We start from the raw sequence: 17733 nt of genomic DNA, 5'->3' as shown, positions 1-17733 counted from the left end.
AGTTGATGTCATTTCCATGGTGGACGTATAAAATAATCACAATTTATTTTTGTTAAAAAATGATTTGATAGTACATTTTTTGAGTATTATATTGTGGACGTTGAGATGCATTTGGCTTGATATAAGTGATATTGTCATGGCATGCTCTCAGCATGTGTCATTGTGGTACTTACAAAGTGTACCACAAAGATATAAAGTACATATCATAGTTCAGTGAATATATAAGGCTGATTATGTTGAGAAGACCTCCTGGTAATCCTTCTTGCACGACAGCTCCAACAGGTGGTTGTGTGGATTCGATCATGTCAACAGTCACATACGTGTCATTTGGACTTTGAATATAGTGGACTCATGAATTTGATAATATTATATATGTAAAACTTCAGATAAATTATTTCTGAAATGAAAAAAGAAAACTTGATTTCTATTCTTTTTTTGAGTAGAGAAGAAGCATTCAAATTTCAACCAAAGATGACTTCCAAATTGTTATCAAACTGTGTACAAAATGTATTTAGTGCATGTATTAACAATTCTTGATTGAAATGAAAAGTAACTTGGTTATCAATGTCCACATTAATATACATAATTTTTTTAAAAGAGCTCAGTACATGTATAAATCATTATGAGCAGTTATAAAAACGAGTCAAAAAAAGTTAGATTTTCAGTCACTTTTACCTGGGGTGATGCTTTTCAAGTCTGACCAGTTTCAGTTTTTACTTACAAAAGTAAAGGTAATATTTTGGACATCTCTACCCTTTATTACATCAATTTGTATAGGTAGTATTGATTACTGAGTTTGTACCATGTCCATGTCTACTAATACTCGTAATAGCTTAGTGGTGAATAAGATAAATCGTGAACAAATCCTGACAACACGATAGTTTGGTAGTTTGGGTTAGTTTCTATCAATTGATGTTAGATTTAACTCATAATGGCACTAGTGGAATAGATATTTGTTTGTCACCAGTGACAAAACCTTACTCTTAAATTTTAGAATATCATTAAATTTGAAAGAAAAATGGCAACGATTTCAGTGATACCTTTATTGCATATACCCTAGTAAATCAGAGTGCAAAATTAGCAGTAGTCCAGGGCACATAGACAACTATTAAGCATCATATCTAGACTAGTTGGTGATAGGTAACTGAAAATCAATAGAAACTTGTATCAGAGGCAGTTCACTTGGCTAAATCTGACTACCACACATAGGAGATAAATTCAAGCCCAGTTATAATGTGTTGACATAGTTTGTGTGTGTAGTCTCCTCTCAGTTTCAGTTTTAATACTGATTTCAAGGTAGATCCAGGCCATTGATTGCTAAATTAATTCACAAGTGCATTGTGTATATATAGTGATATTTTATCACATATTTGTGTTTGGATAATTAATGATTACCAGTAACTGATAATATAGTATACAAACAATAGAATTATTGATTTGTAAACCCATTAACAGTTTGCAAAATATAACTAAGTCAATATTGTACAATTACTTCCATCTGATCTAATGAGGGTATATCTATTGCTCCTACTAGTATGTTTATGTGTGGTCATTATAGTTCAGGTCAAAATGGTGGCAATGGCCATTGTTCATAGCTGTGGTACCCAATACTTAGTTGGACAGTTAGTTGGTAATTGACCAACTAATAATAGCCAATGGAGAACTGCTACATTATGTAACAGCTCATTTAGTGCTTAGCACACTGTAATAGGATATCATCTTTTCTTTATTGCGAGGGAGTTTCAAGAAAAAAAAATTGCCATGATTTCAAAGAAGCAACAAATTAGCCTATCAAATGGAACCGTGTTTCCCTTTGTACCATGTTGTAACATGTTCATGTCACCTCTGTCAGGTGGGGGCTGACCAATAGCAGTACATCAGCTAATAGTATTTGCTTTAAGAATTTGTAAAATTAGTCAACTCAGGCTCAAATTTTGACAGACTATTTGAAGCTTTCAAGGGCCCTTACTTCAATTTGGCTGCTGTATTGATTGTTTGGTCTGTATGCATTCCGTTCAAGTAAATGCTTAAGAAACTTTGCAGTTGTACACAGGACAAAGGCCAGCACTGCAATGGCAATGTAATTTTCTTTGTTTGCCTGCTGTCTTTTGAATGTCATTTCTTTCCAAAATGGTGACCTTCTTTTTTTATTAAACATGGGGTGTGTTTGCTTTGGGCTTCTTTGTAGCCTTGAAATTTATCATCATTTGAATAAATACAAAGAAAACTCAGTGGCCTGTATTGAACACACAGAAGAACTATAGCTAGCTTTGTCATACACTTTTATAATTTTTACTTTATTTCCAAATTGACCCCCTCCCCAAAAAAAAAAAATTATAAATGAAAAATAATTAGGCATTTGTTACATGATGTGAACATATGAGAGTACATGTCTGATGGATATATAGGTATTTGTGGGAAAATTTGTTAGCGCGCACCAAACAGTAGATAAACTTGGACGTACAACGTACCATCAATTTTTTAAAGGAGACATTGTTATGCAAAACTCTTTGAAAGTTTCTTTGTTTGGTTGAACACAGAAGGTACCAACGATTGTAATGTGGTGTTGGCGTTTGAATACAGAGGTGAAGCAGACCTTGGGGTTATTTAGAAAAGTATCGTTGTAGTTTGAATATCCGGAGTTTAAACGAAGGATGTACATACTACCATCATATTTGTCCAAAGCATTGGTTTTTTTCATGTCCCGGAAACCGAAAAATCTGGATATTGTTCACAAAGAGACTGTTATAGGTATGTTGTAAAACATTTGTATGTGTTTTGTAATTGCTGCATGACATGGTTAGGTGCCACTGTAGAATCAGTTGTACTTTACTGTTTCAAGGCAATCTCTCTGATACAACTATGTACTAGTAGTAACACATGAAGACTATTGCTATGGTGAATGCTTTCATTGTGAATGCAATGATATTTTGCAACATTCACATTTTCCACATGACAAAATTTAGGGTTTTTTTCTTTGAAATAAGAATGGTTGTTGATATCACCAATTTGTAAAGAAAAATAGAATTATCAACCAGTCTCATAAAATTACAGAATTTTGGATTTTCTCTTACAAGAATTTCTTTTTGTTAAAAACAGAAAATGAAACTAAAATTCAAAATTTGTTTTATTTATTAGGTCTGAGTGATAGAACGAAATGGAAAATTTAAATATAACTGTCAATGGGATGTTACATATATTGTATGCACATCAAGTAAATTATAGGTTTTTACCTTTTTAGTATATACATTTCATATGAAATGAATGTAAATTTTTTATTCACTTGCTAAGCTTGTTATTTTTTACTTAAAAAATAATCCACCAAGGACAATATGAGTTACGTTTTTTATAAATAATAAAAAATGTTATAAACATCCAAGTATTCAAATTGACTTCACAAAGTACACATTGAATTTTTTTTTACCCACAATCCATTGCTGTTAGGCTAAGCACATGCTAGGGCCAGGTCATAAACATTGATCGCCATAGCAACAAATTGTTGAAATAATTCACATAAAATACAGGTGTCACTGCAATAGAATACTCAGAATTCAGTTTAATTGATCTGTATGTGGAATTTCTGTCTTTTTTTTTTGTATATTTCAATGTCTACTGTTGTAAATCCCTGAAGGCAAACATATAGACTATTTGGCAGAGTTATGCAAATACATATTGTCAAAAACAATTCAAGTTATATTATGTGTTTTAATTTCAATGGAATTGACATAGTAAATTGATCAGGGAATTTTTTGAAAGGAAATGAATCGATGAGAACTATCCAATGAAAGAAAGTAGACGGTTTGTTAGTATCGAAATACGTAGAAGATATAATTATTTTATTAAGTGCAATTTATCACATTTAAATATGACAGACATTAAGTGTTTTCACATGAAATATTCACTGAAAGGAGGACATTTTTGAAGGTCACTTGCTGAAAGAAAAACTCCATTAAATTGTAACATTTGATTATTGTCATCAGTTGAAATAAATGGATAGATTTAAGTCACTACGCTGCTTCAAACCAATTTATAACTTTTTCCTCTTTATACGTTTGTTTTGTAATTCTTTTATCATTTTTATTCTCGTTTTTGCATCTTTTTATTTTTATTCCTTACAAAATAACCCTTGTATTATGTTAATTTATTTTATTGTGTTATAGATGTTTGTTGGTTTGCTGCCACGTACTAGCCTAGACTGATAAATGCGACTGCTGTAAAATGGCAAAATGTCATCAACTCTGTGTTCAGACACCATCAATTTCTTTCCCCACAGTAAAAAGCTGTGTGGTTTCAATAGGATTAATTTCTGTTTAATTCAATAGGCACCTGATTACACAATCATGAACAGGTCAACAATGTGCCCACTGCTTTAGAGACTAAGACATTAAACAACAAATATTGACACTTACAAGGTAAAAGTGTATGCGTACAATGTAGAGCAGTGTGACAGAAAACGTATTAGGAATTACTCATTATTACACACGTATCAGAGATTACTTGCATTGGTTTGCATGCATACTAGTGGTATTTTCACTGGCAGTGCAATACTGAAAACATTATTGCATACCTGCATGCAAATGTTATGCAAATGAGGGCACAATCCTTTCTTGCCCTTGAAATTGCCAAGATCACACAGTATCATATATTTACTGAAATTTTCTGTTTCAGATAAACATACTGTAAAAATAACAACTCCGTGCCATGTCAGTGCCAGTTTGGGTTCTCTTGGTTTCTTGGTTTCTGCTAAATTTTCACTTGCTACACTCATCTAGTATGGTCACAGAGAACACTGCAAACACTTGTGCAAATACCCCAATAACGCCATGCATCTTGGGGTTATAATATAGAGGAGTCACTACATGTAACAGAAAATATACTATGAAACACTAAATATTCACACCAGTTTTAGTTTCTCAGTTGTCCCAAATGTCTCTTTTCAGATAAAACATTATCCTAGTGCAAAGAGTTTTCACCTCATCTAGTAATGAATCTCATCTTAAATCAATGAAAAATGAAACCAAAGCTAAAGTATCAACTTTTTATTTCAAATCTCTTGGAAATATTTGTTGAAATGAATATGTTCAATACCAGAAGTACTTTATTGTTTAGTGGACAACATTCATTGAAAGTGGAAAAGTATTTGACCTTTCACCTTTGTAATCTGTCACCTTTCACCTTTGTAATCTCCTGTCAAAGTGCTAAAGCAGACTTAAATTGTTTGAGCAGACTTAGGCTACAGAACAGTGTGTAAGGTCACCATGTATACTAGTAATCAATTTGTAATAAATCTTTTAATGTTATACAACTATATGCAACCAAAAATGCAAGTTTGTCATTGCATATACTATATATAGTAACGATTGAAAATATTTGACCTTGGCTATCTGCCATCAAAATATTTAGAACATTCAAATAAGTACTCAAGTTAAGAAATAGTATTAAAAGTTGATGAAATATGAAATCAAAAGTTGATATTTGCTTTATAACAGAACAATACTGACTGTATATGTTATACAACTGTGTCTTAATTTGGTTGATGTGTTTTCTTTATACTGTATTTCGCCATTTGTGATAAGTGTAGTCTGCAAAATTACACACCATGAGAACTTCATATCCAGATTACCAGGATGTGATTTGAAATGAAAATACACTTGTACCTACCTGCCTGCATTGATTATATGGTTGTAATTTAAAGCAACAGTGTCATATGATTGTGGAACAGTTACCCCCTATAGCATAGTTGTGAATGTGGAACAGTTACCCCTAATAGCATACATGTAATTGTAAATGTGGAACAGTTACCCCCTAATAGCATACATGTAGTTGTGAATGTGGTACAGTTACCCCCTAATAGCATAGTTATGAATGTGGAACAGTTACCCCCTAATAGCATACATGTAGTCGTGAATGTGGAACAGTTACCCCCTAATAGCATACTTGTGAATGTGGAACAGTTACCCCCTAATAGCATACATGTAGTTGTGAATGTGGAACAGTTACCCCCTAATAGCATACATGTAGTTGTAAATGTGGAACAGTTACCCCCTAATAGCATACATGTAGTTGTAAATGTGGAACAGTTACCCCCTAATAGCATACTTGTGAATGTGATACAGTTACCCCCTAATAGCATACATGTAATTGTAAATGTGGAACAGTTACCCCCTAATAGCATACATGTAATTGTAAATGTGAAACAGTTACCCCCTAATAGCATACATGTAGTTGTGAATGTGGAACAGTTACCCCCTAATAGCATACATGTAGTTGTGAATGTGGAACAGTTACCCCCTAATAGCATACATGTAATTGTAAATGTGGAACAGTTACCCCCTAATAGCATACATGTAATTGTAAATGTGGAACAGTTACCCCCTAATAGCATACATGTAATTGTAAATGTGGAACAGTTACCCCCTAATAGCATACTTGTGAATGTGGAACAGTACACCATAGGAGTGTGAAATTTAATCGCTGTGACACACCATTGCTAAATGGAAATGTGTGGGGTGATATGGCTGGCAACATTTACACACAAAGTAAGAGAAGTATAGTTTTCACCGGATGCCATGTGTGCCATTGTCCTTAAAGGACCCAAACAATGTATTGTGGAGGTGATATAATCCGATCAAAATATCCTCCTACAACAACAGCCAGGACACTCAGTGTTCTGGTATGCGGTCTATATAAAGAAACATTAAATAGGAGAGGGTTACTCAGGGAAAAACAATTTTAGTGTTGTGTTGCTACATTTTAATAGTCAAGCTGTTTCCACAGTTGAGTTTTGCTAAGTGAAATGTATAACCCTCCTACAAGTACTAGTACCGTTGTATGCTATTGAAAACAGTTTAAAGTAATGTATTTAGATTTTGCTAAGTAGTATCAATAACATGTTTGTATTTCTAAGTTTTCCCCAGTGTGCATTTTTTCTCAGACCTGTGTGAATGATAGGGGACGCCTACTCGCTACAATGGTGAACAAAACCTAGCCTTAATAATGTGTTCAATATCAAACATTTTATCAATGCAATTGTGTGTTCTTTTTGTAAGGTTTTCCTGAGATTCATCTATCATTTTGTCAGCAGAATAAATTTTTTGTAACATTTCCTGTGAAGGTAATTCAGTTATTAAAAAAAGGAAGAAAACAGGAATATCAGAACAAAACCCAACCCAAAAACTCTTGCACCTCATTTTTATTTGTAACATATCCACATTTATCAAAACTTTACAAGATATATCAAAATATTAATAAGAAACAAAATGTTCATTTTAATAGATTTGACATTGAGTGATGATTTTCCTGCTTTATCCTCCTCATCAATATCATCAACATATCAACTGAACCATATCAATTTCAAAAATCATATTTCATTAATTTGACAAAACACTCCAGGTTTTTATTGAAGCTGTTCGCCGTATGTAATTTGATAAGGTTATATACAATTGAACACAACAAATGAATTAAATTGATCTAATTACAAAATTCCAATTTCAGTGTAGTTATTACTTTCTAATTACCAATATTATGTAACATTTTCAAGGTAAAGATAGTAATTAAATATACTGACAGTGACTTAATTCAAATTTCTAAGACCAAAATTTGAAATAACAAATCATTAACATGATGTTAATTAGTTGATTTCTGGAATGAAATGACTTTTTTATGGGATGTGAAGAAACTTTGTGATTCTAGAGTGGTAGACAGGAATGAAGTGTTCAGGATGATGTAAAATTAATATCGAATATGATCATTAAATATTAATTGGTAAATTAATTATCAATGTAAGACTTAATTGCAAATAAATCAACTATATTTTATATGTCAAAGCTACAAGCTCTGATAGGATGTGACAGTGTTCAATGAAATTGCTGTCAATTAAGTTACATTTGAAATATAGCACCAAAGATAATACAGGTTGGATTGATACAGATACATAGATTATATATCTTGAAAACAACTCTACTGCTATATAGATAGATAGAGCATTGTGTTATGCCTGGAAGGGAGAAAACCACATAATGTACATATTAGTTAGGGTATATCGTAGGTGGTATAATCTGAAACGTCAGTTAATTCTCGCTGGCAATGATTTGTAGGTCATTTGAGGGGTTTCTCAGATCAGAAAGTATTATTCATTTGAACTGTAAACCCAGTGAGACTAACATGATGGATTTTCACTGTACAGTACCGGGTAAGGATGGCTTAGGTTCAAGGGATTACGGATAGTTACTGAAGTGAATACTTCACTGCTTCTGGGGACTTTTTTCATCAGTTTATGAAACAATGCATAAATAATTTGAATCTCAACAATATTTCCTTCAAGAATGTTTGCATAAAATAAATATTGATAAAATAGCGAAAAAATTCCCCTGAAACATGTATTCCCTGTGCATTTACTCTTTCTGTTGTTTTTTTTCAAAATGATTTTTCTTAGCAAAGAAAATCTCAGTACTTCTAGAAATAATATATTCAAGAATTAAATTTTAGCAGTACTTGTAGAAAAAATATTTTCAAGAATTAAATTTTAGCAGAAAACAAAAATTCATCAAAATATAAACCACAAAAAATAAAATAAAAAATGGAAGTGTTACACTTATTCTATTCTACCAACCAGTCCTGTCAAAAAATATTTCTCGCATAAATTTCTTTTATTCAGGTATTTTTCTTGCATTTAGAACAATGTGGTATGTATTCATATTCAATATTAAAATTAAAATTGATGTAAATATTGCTGAAAATAATACTGGCATAACACGTATGAAAAAATTGAGCATTGTGGAATGAATATAGTGTCCGTGTTTATTCAGTGCAGAAAAGCAAACACAGTATATGCAGTATTCTGTTGACCTAATTTCACAACTGCCTCTCAATGATCCAAAGAAAAAAATTATGGTGAGTTTAGTAATAGCTTGTATAATAATAACCCAGTGAATTGGAAAATATGGAATTTATCATGATGGCAGTTCATAGTTGAGTTTCAGTTCAGAAAATCTAGATGTTTTAAATTTTTTATTTGTTGGGGTTACCGTATATATCTCCAAGTATAATACTCATTGACTCTACTCCAGTGATGATTGGTTCACAGGGATTCTATTTTAAGCAATTGACCCCATCAGAAGCAATTCAGAAGAAACCATTCACCAAAGAACAACCTTGGAAATATATTGTTGAAAGAATTTATGCATCTTTTTAAAAGTATGTTAACTTGGGTAGATTTCAGTTGTAATGAACTTGAAGGATAATGTGATTTGAAAGGATAAATTAATAATGTGTATGTGTGAGTTTTTTATGCAAGTTATACGAAATGTCCTCAAACCATGGACCCTGTCACCCCTTTTAGATAATGGTTAAGTTCTTATAGTGAATCAAATGATACACTGAGCAGCAATATTTTTTTATTTTTTTTTTATTTGAAGGTTGATAGATTATTGAAGACAAATGGCAAAAAATAGTTCAAAATGTGAAATTAGAAGTCTTGAAAATTTTCTATACGATAATATTTGTTGAAACTATTTATGGATATCAATTTCATTTATAATGGGTGGATCTAAATATGATTTCATCTTAATTTGTGTATTAATATCACATTTCATACTGTTAGTAGATACAAACAGTAATATTTAGTTACAGTTTTAGAAATCTAAAAATGTGAACATGAGTATAAATGACTAGTCCCTTTAGTTAATATGTGAAATAGTCCCATATTGTACTCAGAGTCCATGTAAACAAGTAGTTCTCTTTCATTTCATGAACATGAATAATTAATCAACGTTGTACCTATACAAATTCCTTTCACAATAATGTAATCGCTAGCACTTTGTGGGTTTCTACATATTACAGGAGTGTACAGGGTATTCATTCAGTACATTATTCCACCCACGCAATGTTGAAATAAAAGTGGTTTCAGCAGTGTATGTTTATTTGTGGTTTGAGGTGTCAACCACAGTATGTTTTTTAGGATTCAAGTGTCTGTATTCTGTCCAGTGCAAATATTACATAGCACCCTTCCCCCAACAATACAGTCATCGGCCCCTATTTTAGAATAGTTTGATCTTGCTGACAATTTGTGAGAGGATGTTATCTAGCTATTGAATGAATGCTTCAGTTCTTTCAGGGTTCTGAAACAATTTCCTGTCATAGTAGTGAGCTATAAAAAAAAATACAATAACAATTTTGAATGGATTTTCATTAACTTCCGTTGGGGTTTTGTATAAAATTGACAATTGTTATCAATGTGAAAGAAAGACTGCAATAATAGAAATAACAACAATGTTGCAATGTTATTTCAGTAATGTACATTATAGAACACATCTACATAGAAATAACAACAGTGTTGCAATGTTATTTCAGTAATGTACATTATAGAACACATCTACATAGAAATAACAACAGTGTTGCAATGTTATTTCAGTAATGTACATTATAGAACACATCTACATAGAAATAACAACAATGTTGCAATGTTATTTCAGTAATGTACATTATAGAACACATCTACATAGAAATAACAACAGTGTTGCAATGTTATTTCAGTAATGTACATTATAGAACACATCTACATAGAAATAACAACAATGTTGCAATGTTATTTCAGTAATGTACATTATAGAACACATCTACATAGAAATAACAACAATGTTGCAATGTTATTTCAGTAATGTACACACAGTACATCTGAATTGTTATTATAATCACTCTTGTCATTAATTCCTGACCTAAGTGTTTGTCACTACTTGAATAGTGACTTGTAGTGACAAGACCCCTTAGGTCACTTGTACTTTCCTTGGCTGAACGAAGAAAAATAATTGGGGAATAAAATCTAATTATTCTCTGTACATTACGATATGAAGGTCAGGACTTGAATTTAACCTTGGTATGCTAATGTGTCTCATAATTTGATTGTAGTAATTTATTATAGCATTTCAAAAACACAATTCTCTGTCAATTGCCTATAGAAAATTATCAGCCATGAAAATAATGCGATGGCAAAAATGGGAAAATGAGGGAAAAAAATCAAGAAAATAAAATCATTGTGATTTGAATGTGACAGTTAATTCTCCATGTATGTGGTACTAGTGGACTATATGAAACAAGGTTAAGGAATTAACACGCTATTTATTCATTGCCACAGCAGGAGGTGTTTTTTAACACTGTCCTAGCAAGTTCCATGAAAAAAGAAAATCATCAAATTACCTGCACTACTACAATTGATTTGTCCTCAACCTTTTTGCAATCTGAAACTCAATCAATTATGTAAATAAGAAGTTCTTTTTTAACCAACACATTGATTGGACCTATACTTACAGGTTTAGAAAATGACAACAATGGGTTGCCATGGCAGTAGGTAAATAGTGATTGACAGGTCTGAGCATAGGAACAGTGTTACCTTGTAAGGTATTCTTTTCCCTAGTCAATATGATTAGAGGGAAAGAAATTGTGTTTTGTCCACCCACTCTGAGTCGTGCATTTTTCCATGTGTCATTCATTTTTCTCATTTAAATATTACCTCCTTTCATCTTGTTTGTTAGCTTTCTAGGTGAGATGATTGTTATTCAGGTGACATTCCATAGGTATGTTATTTTCTAACAGAATCTAATGTACAGCTTCAGAGGATATCATTTACTCTCTTTTCTGTACATAACACAGAATGCAAAATCTAACATTATTTGTAAGGTACGTGTTATGCAGAAGAAATATCAAATTTGGACTTAATCAGTCAGTCAATCAATCAACCAATCAATCAATCAATTAATTGAAAATCTAGGTTTAATTACTTAAATGTTAATTTTTCAACATTATTTATTGTTAAAAATATTACTAGCTATAAATCGTGTCATGTCATAATGTGTACATTAATATTATATCATCCCATTATACGATGAAAGTACTTGCTATAAATATACTAAAAAATCTAAATGTTCTTGATGACTAAATTGGTATGTATATTCCACTCAACTCCTTTAAGGTATGATTATATGGATATGAATATTTATAACGTCTTCCGTTAATAGCAAAAGTTGGGTTGAAGGTTACATGTAAACGTTTAATTGTATGTTGACATCACAGCATACATGATGAAACATACCAGGGGACATAAAAGGGGTTTGCTGTAACAGAATGTTCAGTCTATCAAAGTCTGTATTAAGGAGATTACAATATAGATGTATAATTGATGCAAATACGTAAATATTTGATGTTTTTTTCCAGACGACAAATCTGACATCATAGTGTTGCAGGTGATGATATATTACCCTTCAACACTCTACATGATTGATAACAAAAATCTGTTTATATTTTATAAACAGTCATTGTTTAAAGATTATTGATGTAGCAATTTGTTATTCTTTAAAATGCAAATATTGTCAACACTGTCCGCAGTTATTCCACCATGATGGTACTGGCATCCAAGTAGCGGATATGATCACATCTGAGTAACTTTCCATTTTTTTTTTTTATACCAAGAAAGAAATTTTTTTAAATGAGATTTGAGTAGGTTTTATCTACCTTAATTTGTACTTAATTCAACTCTTATTTTAAACAAAAGACTACCGGTGGTGTGTTTTACATGCAATCTCTGCATAGGGAGGAATACATCAAAGTTAGAGATTACGAGAGTCTAAAAATGTTATTGTATTATTTCATCATTAAATAGAGAGTTTATAATCCTGATTATTTTAAGCACAATGATATCAGTTGTGATGTTAAAATGTTATTAAAAAAATGACTATTTTGGTATTCTTTGGAGGATTACTGATATAAGAATATATTGTCTGAAAGCTTGTATATTTGTAGTTATTTCTAACCAAATATTTGTAGGATATGACAGAGATCAACTCAGTGACATGACAGTTGACTGCACTACTTCGTAAAAGAATCACGACATTTCTTTTTTCCTCTCTCTCTCATTTTACTGTGTTTGTAATTCTAATCCGGTATTTAATGTATAAAACTTACAGTCAGCTTAAAAACACTACATCATGGTTTTTTATGTTACTCTAGAGAAATGTCTTGGTTGGTGCTGGCAAACATAGAAACTCAGCAGGGAATGTATGTATGCTGATATAAATACACAGACAGTATTAGATGTATGGCTACCTGCAGGGTATGAAGCGGTTGTGTCCCTGTGATAACACAACTTGTCTGGATTAGTTTATCGCTATGACAGTTTTCAATTTCCCTAATATTGCATGGTGTGACCTTTAACCTCAGACCCTTGTCACCATAGTGACACAAGAATACAACTGAGCACTATTGTTATGTGACATATTTGTTAAAATGAGTAATATAGCGATGCCAGCTAAGGTCTGTTCTTGTTTATTATCTGCAAATAAAATGAATATTTTATTACATTAACTTGTAAAGAACATTGTACTGTTAAATTAATTTTAATAAACAAATGTAGTAAAGTTATTCTAACTATGTTGTTATATTTCATTTATTTAAATTGATATGTTTTCTCAAAAAACTAACTTAATAAGCTTGGAGTAATGCGGTGAATAAAACAAGATTTTTCTCATTTATTTACGTTTACAGAGAAACGAAGAAAATTATCAAAAATGGCAGGAATTCAAGATGGTGAACAGAGACCAAGAATTAGACAAATTGAAGCAAAAAGTAGCTCTCCAACATGAACTTATCCAGGCAAGAGATGAACTCTATCTTCAGAAACAGGAAGAAGAAAAAGAACGACAAATAGCGGTAAGTGTTATGTTTCGTCGTCGTCAATGTACTCCAGGGTACAAATTATGCTTTTTACATTGGAGACGTTTCATGGTATTCATTTGTGTATTTTGATAGAGTATAGCCCTAAGGTGGTGACTGATTCGAAAAGGATAATATCATATGATTTCTTTCACCTGTAACTTTCAATATAGATCAAATTTTAATCTTACTGACAGATTTAGTATAAATAATTATTTAAAGGACATGAAAATGATCAGCTTGTATTATACTTGTCTCTTGTCCATCAATTATCTTAGGTACATTTGATATATATATATATACAAGCAATGGGTTGTCGGTGGCCGAGCGGTTAGCTCGTACGCTTCTTAACTCTACAGTCTGGGTTCGAACCCACAAAGCATCGGCTGGGTTTGATTAAAATTTAACCGAGGTTGTATGTAAACTTGAGAAGGGTGATGCTCAGTTTGATACTGCTAAACAGTGCTAGGTTTTCCCCTGGCTACTCTGGCTCCTGCTTCTTCAACACTAAGGGCACGAGGGCACTGCTCTTGTGGTGACCGACCACTCAACAAATTTCCAAATTTATTTGGATGAATAAAGATTATTATTTATTGATTTTATTGAAACAGGTAGAATGAATTTGATAGAAATACTACAAATGAGGTCATTTAGTATCACCTCAATTATAAGTTGTCACATCATTAGACGCTAGTATGTGTCTTCCATATGTTTAAAAGATATCATTTGAAACTTAAAAATCTCACAGTCATTTTCAAGGCTTGTTCAATCATCAACGATAGATAACATTTATTATTCACCTGTGACCTGTGAACTTTGACCTCTGGCTTAGGAATCTGATTTCAAGCGGTGGATAGATTTCCAAACCAAAAGTCTAGCACCATTTGAAATCAGTGTTCCTAAGCAAAGAATATCACCATGGCAACCATGTTGTTTACCATGACAGCAAGAAGCATTGAAACAGAAAGATGTCAAAAATACCCTGGATCCTTATCAAGAGTTATAATCTAAATTCTTGTGCATAGCAACACAGTATATTGAAATATGTAGCAATCACCAACAATTTCATATTGATAATTATTTTAACAAAGGAAACTGTTAATTTATCATGCTGCTACTCAGATCTTGCATTTGTAGAGCTTCTTTCTCTTGAATTTTAGGTGAAAACAATTTTTTTGAAGAATTTTTGTTCTGTTTGGTTTATAATGCAGACAGTTGGAATGTGGAACTTGTTGTCTGTCATGATGTTTCTATTCAAGCAAAACTTTTAAATAGAATTTCACCCGTAATCTAATCGTAAATGTACCCAGGCAGAATCATATTGTACTCTTCGAAAGTATTCCAAAACATTTAAAAGTCAGAATAAAATTTACCAGTTTTCTCTCTTTTTTTTCGAATATACTAAGAGAATTAATGAGAATTATTTTTGTAAATTTTCATTGACAGGATTAGGTATATTAAGACAAGGCAAGAGTCAGACTTTTTTATCACTTCTTCAAAAATAAAACACTGATAAACGATTCTGTTTTTGTTTCCAATAAATTCTGAATTACATAAAAAATTCATGCAAGAATGAATATTCATGGACTCTGGGTTCATACTTATGTATGAAAATTTCTACTCACAGAGTCAAAAAAATTCTTGGCAATGAATCCCAAATGTTTGCTGACATCATCAGGGATGAACTAAAAAATTCATATTTCTGGAAGTCATGGGGAAATGTACAATACTTGAATTGTTTCATGTTTGACAATGATCAGTATAAAGTAGAAACCAACTGTCTCCAGTATTATGGAGCCTAAATGCTGAGATCTATATCTGGTCAATTTAAAGTATCAACATTTCTTAATGACTAAAGACATATCAATGAGCTGGAACTAATTTTTAAAAGCTTTCCTATAACTTTCTATTTACTGGGCCAATTATTTAATACTCAAGTGTAATCTGATCGTCTACACTTGAATTTTTATTGAATAGTAAGACTTATTATAATAGTTACGCCCACTAACATTTCTCCAGAAGCATCAATAGATATCTCATATATTTCCATTCAGAAAGTACAATTTCTATTCTATACATTCCTCCCTTTTGTGCAACTTGTGGAAAAAGAATGACTGTGACCTTAGCTGACCTGTGACCTTGTGATCACAAAAGGTGAAAGGTCAAAACAGGACGTATGTATTTTTGTGTGATCCTACTGTGAAAGAACATGCTTAGTAAAGAACTACATCATAATTGGTTGTCATGGAAAAATAAAGACTGTGACCTTAGCTGACCTTTGACCTAAGCTCCTCTTAGGTCAAAGGTCTAAACAAACAGATATTTGTGTGATCCTACTGTGTGAGAATATGCCAAGTAAAGAACATCATTATTTCGTTCTCATGGAAGAATTTTGACTGTGACATTAGCTGACCTAATTTGACCACCTGCACTCAACTTTAATAGTTCAAAAGGTCATTATCTGACACATGTATTTGTGTATAATCCTATTGAGAGAAGTATTCCAAGTAAAGAACTACAACGTTGTATTTCTGATTCACTAAAAAGCACTTTATTTTATGAGACAGCATGATAAGAGTAAGAAGAGTCATCCATTGCTTTCAAGGATGGATAGTATGTTCTTTGTTCACACCATCATTAATTTGAACACAGTTAACATTAATTTTATATCATTGACAGAAAGTAGAATAAAATCAAGTCAAAGTCAAACTTTCTGAAAGGATGAATGATTTTTCATTGCATGAAATCCAACCTGAATCATCTCTGGTTGTCGTAGTAACACATTGTACCACGACATCTCTGAGTTGAATAAATAAGATCTGTATAGTGTTATGAGTTCATATCAAAGCATCGCTGGAAATAATCTTTTCTGAAATGTAAAGTATTATAATTGTGAACATAATGCCGTCCCCTGGAACTTATACAGATGTGGAATTCTTTGCTTCATGCATTTGTAAAGTGAAATTTTCAGTAAAAATATGAGAATTCGTATGATGAAATCCTACATAGAATTATCAAATGAATAACATAGTGAATTATGGAGTTAGGTTTTACAGATGAAACTTTTATGGGATCATATGGCTTTACAGATCTGGAAGATGAGGTCAGCGGTCAGAGAAATAATTCTAGAAATATAATTTGATTATACCATATATGGTTCATATTTTACGACATATTAGATTACCCAGGTAAGGAAATGACTATCAAGATGAAATATACAACTGTAAAATAATCTGACAATACTTTGAAACAGTAAAATTAATGAGATTTTGGACTTCAAATTTTTGTTTGTGTATTAAATTTATGATGAAATATTTGAAGTGTGTGTCAAAAGTAGTAAGTTAATATGAAGGAGATTTCCTAGATGCAGCGGAGAAAGAATGGCGTTATATTGTTGTCCCCTAATCTTGTGCAATTGATGTAAAGGTACACACTGACAATTATTGACAATTGGATCACCTGACTCAGCTGTGAGAGTTGTCAGATTAATTAAAATACTGATTCAAAATGATGATCTGCCTGGAAAGGTCAGAATTCCTTCCTTTGTATGTCAAATAGACATGAAGTTGGTACAGCTGGAGTACAAATATACACACTGTAGTCATTGCAATAAATACAAATTAGGTATCCAGTGCTCTCTGTAGTCTCCAAATGATATACTGTATTTCCCCCTGGTATGTATTTGTGGTGTTTCAGTCTGATTGTCATGTCAAATGTATTCTATTCATCTTAAACAGTATTTTGCAAATTTAAGCCATGACATTATTTTTCTACAATCATTTATTCATTTCATTTTGGAATACAAATTCTCATAAATAATGATTTTTTTTTTATTCATCATCAAACATTTTTTGTATGAGTAAATTTTTTTAAAGGTAATTTCTTTTATCCAATATGCCATGAATTGCAAACACATCACACTTTCATTTTAAGAAGGATTGAGGCACGAATGGAAAGCTAAGAAATTCAGTGGTTTGAATAAATAAGGTCGGTAAAGCTTCTTATTACAAGTCATGTCATGACCTCATTCAT

General features: G+C 31.9%; 1 protein-coding gene across 2 annotated transcripts in view; it reads left to right on the top strand.

Moving 5' to 3' along the window:
• Positions 1–17733, top strand: part of LOC144441486 (uncharacterized) — a 48254-nt gene that overhangs the window by 14176 nt on the left and 16345 nt on the right. For both annotated transcript variants that reach the window (XM_078131078.1, XM_078131071.1), the window contains exon 3: positions 13534–13698. In XM_078131078.1, coding sequence (XP_077987204.1) covers positions 13534–13698 — 165 coding nt within the window. The remainder of the gene's footprint in view (positions 1–13533; positions 13699–17733) is intronic.

The sequence above is a fragment of the Glandiceps talaboti genome, chromosome 1 (genome assembly GCF_964340395.1).
Source record: "Glandiceps talaboti chromosome 1, keGlaTala1.1, whole genome shotgun sequence".
Classification (NCBI taxonomy): domain Eukaryota; kingdom Metazoa; phylum Hemichordata; class Enteropneusta; family Spengelidae; genus Glandiceps; species Glandiceps talaboti.
Note: the sequence above shows the minus strand (reverse complement) of the source record. Positions and strands in the feature narration are given on the sequence as shown.